This window comes from Telmatherina bonti (assembly GCF_933228915.1).
Source record: "Telmatherina bonti genome assembly, chromosome: 15".
In the NCBI taxonomy this organism is placed as follows: Eukaryota; Metazoa; Chordata; class Actinopteri; order Atheriniformes; family Telmatherinidae; genus Telmatherina; species Telmatherina bonti.
Window position 1 is genome coordinate 17,153,926 of NC_136613.1, and position 12,159 is coordinate 17,166,084.

At 38.2% G+C, this 12,159-nt stretch overlaps 2 protein-coding genes across 2 annotated transcripts; one reads left to right on the top strand and one right to left on the bottom strand.

Moving 5' to 3' along the window:
* Positions 1–335: 335 nt before the first annotated feature.
* On the top strand, positions 336–5,140 carry pdzk1 (PDZ domain containing 1; the record flags this gene model as incomplete). The annotated part of the gene is made up of 7 exons (XM_079254676.1): positions 336–542; positions 653–860; positions 1,582–1,914; positions 1,998–2,194; positions 2,273–2,494; positions 2,570–2,887; positions 5,087–5,140. The coding sequence occupies 7 exons, from the start codon at positions 336–338 to the stop codon at positions 5,138–5,140; spliced, it is 1,539 nt and encodes a 512-aa protein (XP_079110802.1).
* Positions 5,141–5,661: 521 nt separating this feature from the next.
* Positions 5,662–11,928, bottom strand: LOC306766357 (Golgi pH regulator). The gene is made up of 14 exons (XM_079254063.1): positions 11,720–11,928; positions 10,658–10,717; positions 10,452–10,555; positions 10,262–10,368; positions 10,040–10,141; positions 9,746–9,866; positions 9,554–9,634; positions 9,342–9,451; positions 9,147–9,235; positions 7,473–7,565; positions 7,037–7,132; positions 6,576–6,665; positions 6,314–6,379; positions 5,662–6,227 (listed from the first exon to the last, which is right to left on the bottom strand). Exons 1-14 carry the CDS (start codon positions 11,759–11,761, stop codon positions 6,021–6,023), a joined length of 1,368 nt encoding a protein of 455 aa, XP_079110189.1. The 5' UTR covers positions 11,762–11,928; the 3' UTR covers positions 5,662–6,020.
* Between the last annotated feature and the right edge of the window lie 231 nt (positions 11,929–12,159).

Genomic DNA, 12,159 nt, shown 5'->3' on the forward strand with positions numbered 1-12,159 from the left:
TCAAAGTTAAATTTATTTAATGCCGACGTGATTTCTTTACTGAAGTACTATTTTAAAAAATCTGATGAACATATCAGATGTTTCAGCCTTGTCTTTTATTTCATAATCACAAATCAAAACAGCTGCAATGTGGTAGTAGAACATATTTCTAGTTATTCCTAAAACTTAATTCAGTGAGAAAATGCTCTCTGCTATACGATGAAACACTGTATGGGCAACCTAATCTCACAGAAATCTGTGAAATAGGTTGGCAGACATTGAGTATTAATTATAAATTATTTTAATTTGTAATCTTTTTTAATTTTGCTCTTTACGCTTTTCTTCTACATAAGGACATGGCCACGTACAAGCCGAGGGTGATTTCTCTGACCAAGAGGCCAGGTCAGACTTTTGGGTTTTATCTGAGAGTCGAGCAGAATGAGGAGGGCCACCTGATCCGCTGCCTAGAAATGGGAGGTCCAGCTGAACTGGCTGGTATGAAAGACGGAGACCGCATCCTCCGAGTCAATAGAACATTTGTTGATGATCTGTCCCATTCTGAGGTAAGCAGGATGTAGAGTTACTGCACTGCATTTATCACATCAATAATATATTGTTAGGAATATTCCCACCACAAGCCTCTTCCTTAGCCCTCTTGCTTTCTCTGGGACAGGTGGTGGAGCTGGTGAGAAACAGTGGAGCATCTGTCACATTCCATGTTCTGGATGAGTCATCTTACAAGCAAGCAAAATCTCAGGGAATAAACCTTTCAGACCCTAAAAGCAAGCCAGTCCCCAATGGAAAAGAGGCTCCAAAACCTAAACTTTGCTATTTGGTCAAGTCTAACTCAGGCTATGAGTTCTCTCTCCGTTCAGTTAGAGGTGAGTGTCGGAAGATGGGCCCAAGGACTACAGTTTGAGAAACTGCACACCTCTTAGAGGACACATCCAACTCTCCCCGGTTCCCATTCATGCATACAATTCCAAAAGAAAATAATTCAGCTTTTAACAGACAAAACCATGTCTGTTAAAAGTAGTGAAAATCAAACTTTTGTGTCAGTGCACAAACATGCTGTATGACTGTACTGCCTTCTCATAAATATTTGTCTGTATATGTTGACAAAAACTGACAGATGAAAATCATTAGCTTACATATCACAAGACACTACCATGATTTATGTTTTATCTCTACTCCATGTACATGTGCAACAGAGCACACTTCTGATTATGTATGGTTACGCCCATCAGTGTTGCTAGGTGTGGCCTTAGTCAAGTTCCCCCCACATGGGGTGATAAATTATATAACAATCCAGCACCAGCCTCATAAAAACTCCTTACTCTTGCAAATATTTTCACACATAGAGGTATTTCAGAAAATGAGGGCTGTAACAACAATCTATGTTGAAGTCAGAGGTCAGTCAACCAGAGCAAAATGGAAACAACAAAGAGAAAGAATAAGCATCAGTTTAAACAACCAACCACACATTTTCAGTGAGTGTTTACTTTATGAGAGATGCACTTAGTGATTACTATTGTCTCTGCTTAATTTTTATGTTTGGACAATAACTTATAATATGTATATATGTTTTGCTCTTATTACCAGGTGAGCAGGGTCTGTTCATGACAGATGTGATTTCAGGAGGCGTGGCACACAGAGCAGGGGTCCGAGTCAAAGATCGTTTGCTGGAGATCAATGGGGAGAATGTAGAAAACTCCACACATGATCAAGTGGTGGAAAAGATCAAACAGGTAGGCAACACCATAATGTTCCTACTGGCTGATGAGGAAACTGACAAGTTATATCAGAGCAAACACACAAAGATAGGCTCATGGCTTGCAACCGTCAAGTATCTGCCTCACACACCATGCATTATCAACATGACCAAAGGATCTGATGGATATGGCTTCCTGCTCAGAGAGGAAATCAAACAACCAGGCAAGGCCATTAAAATACGATGGACCCTACACTAAAGAGGCATGGCTGTGGCTTGATAATGTCCCCCCTTGACTCCTTTACAGGACACTTTGTAAAGGACATAGACAGAGACAGTCCTGCAGAAAAAGCAGGTCTGAAGGAAATGGACAGAGTGGTCGCTGTGGACGGCAAGTCGGTGGAGAGTTGCAGTCATGAGCAGGTGGTGGAGAGAATCAAACAAAGCGGAGACAGCTGCTGCCTCCTTGTGGTGGACAAAAAAACAGACCAACTGTATCAGCTGGTGAGCCTCAGAATTACTGACTGTCTTCAGTTCTGCATATACTGCACACAATTCTTATTGTATTATGTTGCATCACAGGGCAAAGTGTCTCCAATAATCTTTTTGGAGGAGATAAAGAATTCCAACTCACCACCCAGTTACTTTGAGGCCATGACTGATCCTCCTGTCCAACCATCCACACCAGTTGAAGACAAGATAGAGAACCTGAGGCCTAAGCTGTGTAAGATGGAGAAAGCCGCTGTTGGTTACGGCTTTCACTTAAATGGCATCCAGGGCATTCGTGGTCAATACATTGAGGCTGTAAGCATAACAACAATGTTCACTTTCTGGTCATTATTATTTTGAAACCAAGTGGTGAGAGAGCTGTTGTTTCAGGTGGTGAAGGGTGGAGCAGCTGACAAAGCCGGTCTGGAGAATGATGACATTGTAGTGGAAGTAAACGGAGTGAATGTGGAGCAGAGAGGATATGACGAGGTGGTGGAAATGATCCGCAGTAGTGACAACTACTTGGAGATGCTGGTAGCGAGCAGGAGAGTCTATGAACAGCTTAAAGCCAAAGGAGTGACCATCACACATCACCTCCTTGGAGAAACATATAGCCCTCGAGGCCTCAATGCAGACAGTCCAACGACCAGCGAGAAGAAACAGGAGGAGGCCAGGCCTGACACGCCAGCTGAACCAGAAAGACAGAGGGTAAGTGGTGCTTTTTAAATGCTCACAGCCATCTTTATGTTTGTTTTATTTAGTTAAACACTGACATTTGTCAATTTGACTCTTTACTGCAACATCTAATATATCTGTATTAACTGGATATTTCCTACAGAGATTTAGAACATCAAAATATGACTCCTAATGTCGTTTGAGCATTTATGTTGCTTCCAAAGAAATGAAAATAAATTTGGTTCTGAAACTGGTTTCACTGAGGATGCTGTAGGGCACATTAACACTAACCTGTCTGATTTAAATCCTACTTTATTTGTTCAGGAAGTCCTGTACATTTAGGGAAATATGAATGAGGATCGAACAGGTTAACTCTGGTGTGCAGGGAAGCGTGTAGACCTCGTTCCGCTTCAAGTGAACCAAATACAGGAAGTGGACTGCAATGCAAAAGGGATTATGGGTAGTTTATGGCTTTGTGGATAACTGAAAGCACCACCGCCAGCAAAGATGGTAAAATATTATTCAAGGGTCCAGTTCGCTCGAGTAAATCCAGTGTGAAAGCAAACTGATGTAAATGTACCTTTAAAGCTTGGACTACCATGCAGTTGAGTCTGTGTCTCCATCAGTTTCAAACTGAGCAATTTAAATATAAGAAGAAATCTTTCATTATATATCACAAAAATGAGCTCTTTGCATTTACCCATCACATCTAGAGAGTTCAGGATCTTGCACAGATGCCCAAAGGTCTTCACTTCTATTGACATGCCGAGGACTTGACCCCTGGTTCTCCAGAACCAAGCCCACCATTGTAACCACTACTATGCAACCACTCACCCAATAAGCAATGTCTTGTTGATTCTTTTCAACCTTAAAAATAAAAACCAATAAGCTGTCAGCAGAGCAGATCCAGATAAGAAACTGTCACTGATTGTTGCTTTTTCAGAAAACAGCAACTTTATAGGCAATGAATGAATTTTACAACTTTGTTCAGACATACATGATCCTTCTTAAGATTAATAATAATACTGGATATGAGATTTAAAAAGGTCCTAATGTTCAGTGACCCACTTTGTGGATGCAAAATATTTAGGATGAGAGCAGCTGTAGTCCTCTCCTTGGTTCCAGAAGCCTCATCTGAAAAGCTTTCCACCAGTTCTGTCTGGTGGAGAGTTATGGGCACAAAGTATTTCTAAGACCATGACACCTTCAGCTGGTGTGGCCTGGCTGTCTTGCTGTCCCTGTGGTCCATTTGGGTTATTGTCACCTGTGGGTTTTGTACCTTTCTGAATAAGTCACACATTTTTAGGTGAAAGAGTGTTGCATTTTAAGTAATAAATACCCAAAGCTACCTTCTGTTTGTTTTTATCCCCATTTTTTAAGGTGAAATCTTTAAAAAAAAAACTGTCTTAAATCATCTCTGTCCTCCAGAATGTGGGCTTCAAGATCTTCAAAACAGTGTCAATTATCTTAAAGTTGTTTATTCTCTTATAAAATGGTTGTTTAATTTCTACAAGTTCGTTCACTTCTGTCTGTGCTGGAGTGCTTTTATGGCAGCTCTTAGCTTGTGTAAAACATCCAAACGTAAGCTTAAGTTTCTTCAATGACAAGGTCCAAATGTCACAGTTACAATTTGTAAGTTTTAAACTGCCTACCAGTCAGAGCTGAAGTCATTCAGATATAAATGGAACATCATCAAAAATAAAATGCCAAAACTTAAGTAAAAAAGTTCTCAGAAGCAAAATCCTGCCCAAGTCTTAAATAATGCATTCAAACGGTATTTATCAGGTTTAATTGCACAGTTAAAGTGAGACTTACTAAATATTAGTATTATGACATAATTAATGTGATTTTCTAAGTTACACGCATGCAAAATGCACATGGTACACACAAATAACTGTATAAATGGCATCATGGAAAACTGAAAAACCACTTTCCTAAGTGCTATTTTCTCTTTATAAACCATTATTTTGATCACAAACACAAGAACATAATGTCCAATGGAAAAGGGACCAGTAAAAGGGATCTTAGTAATGGGCATATTCCCTTGTGTTTCCTCACTACTACCACATTATCATGCTACAGCACTGCTGAGCAGGATCTCAGCCTTCAGGATGTTACAGTATTAGCTGTGAACTTATGATTATGTTCACATGTGGAAATTTACTTGCTGCATTTTCACTGCACTCCTGAATCATGACACTTAAATTTTCTTTATGTTTTTCTCCATTTTAGACCTCATCAGTGTCATCGTCGTCATCTGCAAACAGCATAGATGAAAGACTTTGAGACACCACCTGAGGGACATGTTTGTCATTTGGAATAATCTGATTTGATTTGGGGTTTTTTTTTCCTAAGGCATTTGCTCTATACAGCTCACACAGAGTTACAAATCAAAAGTGAAAATGAACAAGAAAAAACCCAGAATGAAAATAGTCAAGATTTTTGTTGAATTTCACAAAAATCTGATTTATAGCAGAGCTGCTGATTCTGGAACAAACATGTTCAGGAACATGTGATCATGCATTCTTTTATTTCCTTGTTGATCAGAACATGTGAAGTGATGAATAATGGTTTTCCCATATCTGAGAATGCCAATGATACCTGTGCTACGATTGTCATCTATGTTGCCAATAAGCACAGAGATGTTTCATGTATCAATCCATGAACTGCTGCTTTTATAGTTGAAGAGAAGAAGAAACTTATTTCCATTTCTGGACACAAATACAGAACAAAATAAACAAACCATGCGAAGAAAGATTTAATGTTCAAGTCTGTTTATTTTGCCAGGCAAGTTCCATGTCTGGCCTGCCTCACATTTGCATGTCAGTGGGAGTGAAACAGTGACAAACAACTTTTGATCCAGCGTGTTTAGAGAAAAAAAAAATAGAACATTTTGATAAAAAGAAAATTCAAAAGCAGTGTATTTATTTCCTGGAAGAAAACAATCATTTAAGATTTTCAATATTTTTTCTTTTAAACTTTATTTTAGAGGGACTACAGTTTCAATGTTTCTAATCACATTTTGACAATTCTCTAAAACTTGGACCCAGAAATCAGCCATTCCTGATTCAGGAATCTACGTATATAAACATGATCTCTGGATATCTCAGTTCCAGATATAAAGTCATCAGAAGATGGTTTTAATTAAGAGATGCACAGAAGGAGCTCAGAGGGCCATGTGTTTTTCTGGGGCCTGCTTGTGGGCGAGATAAAGGAAGAGGATGCTGGACAGGGCGCTGACCAGGAAGATAACATCAAACCAGCGGTGGTAGAAATTGAACTGCAGCTCTCCCAGAACCTCTGTCACAATGGAGCGATACTCCAATGGCATGCTCATGCGCATCAGCAGTACAGATGAGACAAAATACATCCCCTATTAGAATGTGACACAGAGAGGAAAAAAGACAGATTTAACTGTAGTTTGTCAAGAAAAGTAAACTGAGAAGAAACGATACTCACCATGATCTGAGCGAGGACGAGCACGATGACGTTGGAAGATTTGCTGCTTGATATTGCATAGAAGAACTAAAAACGAGGTGGCACATAGCATACTGATTAAAATAAAATTCCATGATATGGGAAATAAAAAGTTGTGTGCTAGAAATGACAGATTTATAGTTTACAAAATCAGTTACCTCAAATTTGCAAATTTAGCTTTGAATCAGTAAAAGTAGCTTCCTTTCCTAGTGTGTTCTAACATTTCCCTAGCTAAGTGTCTTACCTTGGTAAGAGTGATGAGTAAGCCTCGTATGGACGTAACGATTATTATTCCAACCAAGATAAAGGAGATGTGTTGAGACCAAAACTTAACCTGTAGAAGGGGAGAAAAGGAAAAAAAAAAAGCAAAACACACAATTAGAGGACACAACTGAAGTAAAAGCTTCAGAGATTTTATTTTTTATAATAAATATTATGAATTAGATTTAACTGCTGTTACAGAAAAAAAAATTAAATGTTAGTTTGTTTTATAGAATATAAGATGGGTCATAATAATAACACTTATAAGAGGTAACTGTAATTATGTATATGTACTTTTCCCAATTACAAGGACTTGCTCCTCTAATGTGGACAAAAAGTGAGTCATCTCCTCATCAAGTAAATTATTCAATTTTAGGAAAACTAAACTTTGCGGTTAGTTTAAATGTAAAAAGAAATGTGTGCGTGAACACATGTGAGTCTTACATCAAACTGAATGCCCAAGTAGTTGACTGTAATTTCAATGCCCCTCGTCACAGGGTCCGTCTTTCCAACTCGATCAAACACAATGTTGATGGTGGCCTATGATTGAAAGAGATATTTTAAATGAAAAAACACTCCACTACATTTTTCACAAACACACAGTTGTCAAGCTGTGTAGCTGATGATATCTGAAGCAGCGGGCCCTCAGCTCAGGGGGACACTGCCCTGCAGGGTTTTGAAGAGTCCCTTCTCCAGCTCACCTGGCTCAAAATAACAGGCTTTTGTAGAACTTGAGGACAAACTGTCGAGCAGACCCACTTTATTTTAATTAAAAACTGTGTTGGAGCAGGAAAACTTCTAAAATTTGCAGGACAATGGTTCACAAGAACCCTCCAGTATGTGCGAGTTTGAAGTTACATGTAAGTGCTGCCATTCTTACCATGAAGATTTTCCAAACACAATAGATGGAAAAGAAGTAACCAAGGAAGTTGAAGTATTTTCCCTGGAATGTTTTTGAGTACTCAATTCGCTCCTAAAAATCATGAGAAGTCAGGTGAAACAATCTCTATAAGTATGACATATGAGCACAAATGAGAAGTAATGCAACTATCAGCAGGCGACTCAAAGGTAAGGTAGATATACACTGAAGAACCATTTCAAATATATATATAAATTGATAAATAAATAAATATATATATTTATACAGTATAATAAAATACCAACCTAAGTACTGCATCATTTTGCTCCAGATAAGTTATTAAATAAACCAAAAGAAGAGATGACTTATTTCTAAAATTCTAAATGAACCTTTCATTAGCTGCTGGCATACAACACCTAACCTTCAACACACTGCCGGCGAATTCATGCACCCGATTTTTGCAAGCGCTCAAGAGCTGCCGGCGCATGAAAGCGCTGAAATACAGTAACTTAGTTCACTGCTCGTTAACTTGCACTTAGAAGACAATGATGTGTCTGAAGGAGAACCATTTGAGCTATTCTTCGACGAAGAGATCATCGCTCTGTTGGTCTGTGAGACTAATCGGTATGCGGACCAAGTAAAAGATGCAAAGTGGGACAGAGCAGGACGATCAAGTCGTGTTCCTCACTTTGAACGTCAACGTAGAATGCACCCCTGATCTTCACCAGTAAAAAGTTCCAAAGAAAAACTGTAAATAAATTTTTGTTTGTGTGTGCTTTTTTTTTTTTTTTAAGAAATATATGCAAAAGACAATTATAAAGACATTATGAACATATTTTTTCATTGTTTATTACAACAATAAACAAGAGAGATATGTGCTTTTGAAACAGGTAGGCGTGATTTTTTTCTGTTTGTGAAAAAAATGCAGTTTTATAAGGAAAAAACGTCATTTTTTATGCAGTGTGATGAAGGTTAAATATGGTTGTTGACCACATAATCAATAAGCATAACTGAATCTGGAACTGAGATTATTTCTTGTGAGAATGAATGTTTTATGTTGCATGTGCATGATGGCATCAAAAGAAGCAGAACCACCAACAATCTCTCATGAAAAGAAACAGGTTCTTTCACTACAAACTATAACTAATGAGAAAATTTGCAGCTACAACATGCAGTCATATCACTGAGTAGTTTATCCCCAAAAATCACAAATATAACTTTTTCTGTAATATGTGGTGATTAGGGCTAAATATATTTTATTTTAAATCAGTGCTTTGCTGATGTGGTGTTGACAGAAAAAGACCAAACAGAGGATTACCAGAGGTTGCAAACAGACATGTGAAGCATGATGCAAGAGATTGTCCAGGTCACTGTACACACGGACAAAGTAAAGCCCTTCTTAGGAAATTATTGTGTCATTTTATCAACCTGTTAACTCAGCCAGTCATCTATCTAGGGTGAATGTGTGTGTGTGTGTGTGTGTGTGTGTGTGTGTGTGTGTGTGTGTGTGTGTGTGTGTGTGTGTCTTTAACATAAGGTAACTGCATCGTTGAAGGTGTCGCTCATCACAATGCTGTCGTTAATTTTCCACTGTCATCATCCACAAATTTAGCTCATTTTTGTTTTTAGAGCACTGTGTCTTCCACATAACTAGGTGGAACAAAGAGTGTTTGTGTGTGTGTGCACGTACATTACCTTGGTGGCTTGCAGGTCCACAGTCTCAAGGAAGAGTTGTCGACTCAACTCCTCCAGAGCGTCAACTTCCTGCTGGATCAGAGAGAGATCTGGAAAGAAGTCAAGGCTGATATCTATTCCCAAAACCCTGGACAAGTAATAGGCAGCTGAAAATGAAGATTTGTTGCTATTTTAATATCTTTGTGTTAAGGATACTTTCACTGCCTGTTTGTGTCGCAGTGACGCTCTTGATCATGCCCCAAAACCCTGTTTGCTTGTTCTGGTCCTCTCCACGTTGGTACATCTGCCTCCGTGTCATGGCGATTCTTCACAAACAGAACAAACGCGTCTATAAATATAGATGAGCAAAAATATCTGGCAAATATCTAGTTTAAGTGTGTGTGCGTGTGTGTAGAGGGGGTTCGTACCGTTTCTTTTTGCTGACAATCATGTCCATTGTTTGAAGCAGCCGCCTCTCCAGAGCAAGGATATCACTGTCTGTTACATTTCTGTGAAGTTAACAGAAGCAAAGCATTGTCAATATTTTGTTTGATCCATGACCGACAATAATTTATGATTCAGCTGCAGATGGTGTGAGAGGCTATCATAGTTGGGCTTACCTGAGGAAATAGGACATGTACGTGTAGGGACAGTTGACAGCACCAAACCCAGACAGCAGAGCCATGAGAGTGACACCAATCACACCAACGCGACTGATTAGCTGCTCGATTGACAAAATCCCTAAACAGAACACAGCAACAGACTGAAAGCAGCTAAACCAGAGGTTCGCTTTATTCTTTTTATACTTTTTCAAGCTAAATGGCTGCAGTGCTCTGACAAAACCAGTCTATCATAGCTGTTCTCCAGACCATAAAGCTGGCAAGAGCCAAGTGAAGAAAGGAACCCACACTCACCATGTTTTGGACTTAAGATGGGGAATGGGTCTCCCAGCTTCCAGAAAAAATACATGAAGGTGAACCACACCATGCAGGCAAAAAGAAGCCTTTGTCTCTGAACTACAGAACAGAAAACAAACACTTTGCTGTGAAAACTGTGGACTAAAATGATCCCAGCCAAAACATCAAACATTTGCTCTCAAAGATTTATTTTGAGAAGTTAAAAGTGGTCTCACTCACGCAGGCGTATGTTGCTAACAACAAAGTAGCCAATGTAGAAAGGCACGACAAAGATAAGAACCAGCAGAATCACATATAGGTTTAGCTTCCAGTGGAAATACCTGGAACTGTGACATTAACACGAGGATTAGTACCTTTCATTAATTTTGAGCAATAAAACACACTTTTACCTTGCAGGGAAAACGCTTACCTGCTGCTTAAGGCACCCAAAATCTCAAAGATAATGAGCTCAAACATTGTACATGAAAATGCAAATGTGACAGAGAAAACCACCTGGACAACATACTGCCGCACCTGGAAAGAAAACAAGATTAGTTTTCTTGTACACATCAATTACTGATGAAGTGAACAGCAACAAAGTGATCATTTCCTGATAAATGCCTTTTAACAACAAACCTCGTAATCTTTGAACAGCTGTCGCATAAAGAACAACCAGCCAAAGCCAAAGAACAGCACCTGGAGTAAATAAAGTGGTGGAGGAAGAAAAGAAGAAACTACATCATTACATTTTATATTTTACCTTTTGCAAAACCATGTTTTCCATTAAACTATAGAAGTTTAAATGAACTGTTCCAGGGTCATCGTGATACAAATGCCTCCTTCCTGCTTGCTTTCATGACCTACTAACATGTCTGGACACAAAATAACCATAGCTAATATCAATAAATGTTGAATATCTCAGTGATGGAATAGATTTCTTTTTGTTTTATGTGCAGAAAAAAGCTACTCCCATATTTGCATTTCTGTATTAGAAATTCACAAATGTACAGAAATCTCTGAATATCTATATTTTTATGGCTATATGGCAGGACATTGTCCTATGACACAACTGAGCAACTGAATCAATATTCACAATGATTATGTCACCCAGTATTTAATTTATAAAGTTTTTCACTTCAGAGAATGAATGAATGAATATGTCATTTCAAACACATGGAACACAAGGATATACTGACAAAATCCAGTAAAAGACAAAAAACTTTATAAAAGCATGTTTGACTTCATTATCTTTTTGTCCTTTCTTGTCATTAAGTCTGACAAAACTATCATTTAACTAGATTAATGAAAACTTCTTTTAACAATATCACAGTGGATTATATATATCAAATATTACAGCATTCTTTGTATGTTTCATCTTCCATTATTGCTTAATATTATGATATAGCAAAAAGTTACAAACCAAGATTTTTGGTTTGTTTGTTTTTGTCAACTCAATTTTCCTGCACCCACGTTGTAAACATGATAGTCATTATTAAGCTGTTAAACATTAACGTAATGATTACCAGTCCTGAAAAACACATAGAATATAAGTCTTCACAGTGTTTGAAAAATTTAGCCAGGATATTAACAGGGTTAACAATGATAATACGAAAGTTTTCCCCGTCCACCCGCCCGCTGTTCGTGTTAAAGTAAAGAAATTTACTCAAAACTTTTGGGACTCTTCCAGCTCATCTTTACCTGAGAAGTGAACATGATGACTGAGTCCACCAGAAACGACATGATGATGTTTGTAAAACAGCTTCTAATGCTATGAAAATTCCCCCCTCCGTGTGTAGAAGCGTTGAGGCCAGTATCACTTCATGTTGACTCGACAATGAAAACGGTCCATCTTGAATGTAAAGAGAAATTGTTCATTTTGAGAGTCGCTGTTTAACTGTCATGCTACAACGCTTCCACGTACGTCACTGACATGAGCCCGATCCATTTATTTCCGTCGCAGAGATGTGACGTTTTAAAATTTGATTTTGAAAAATGAAAGAAAATTACTGGGTAAAAAGTGATAACATCAATTAAACGAAGAAATATAATACTTAAGGAAAGGTAGATTTATTTTTCATATCATATTTATTGTGCAAGATCATTTTAGTGCTTTAAATAAAATATCATTATTATACATC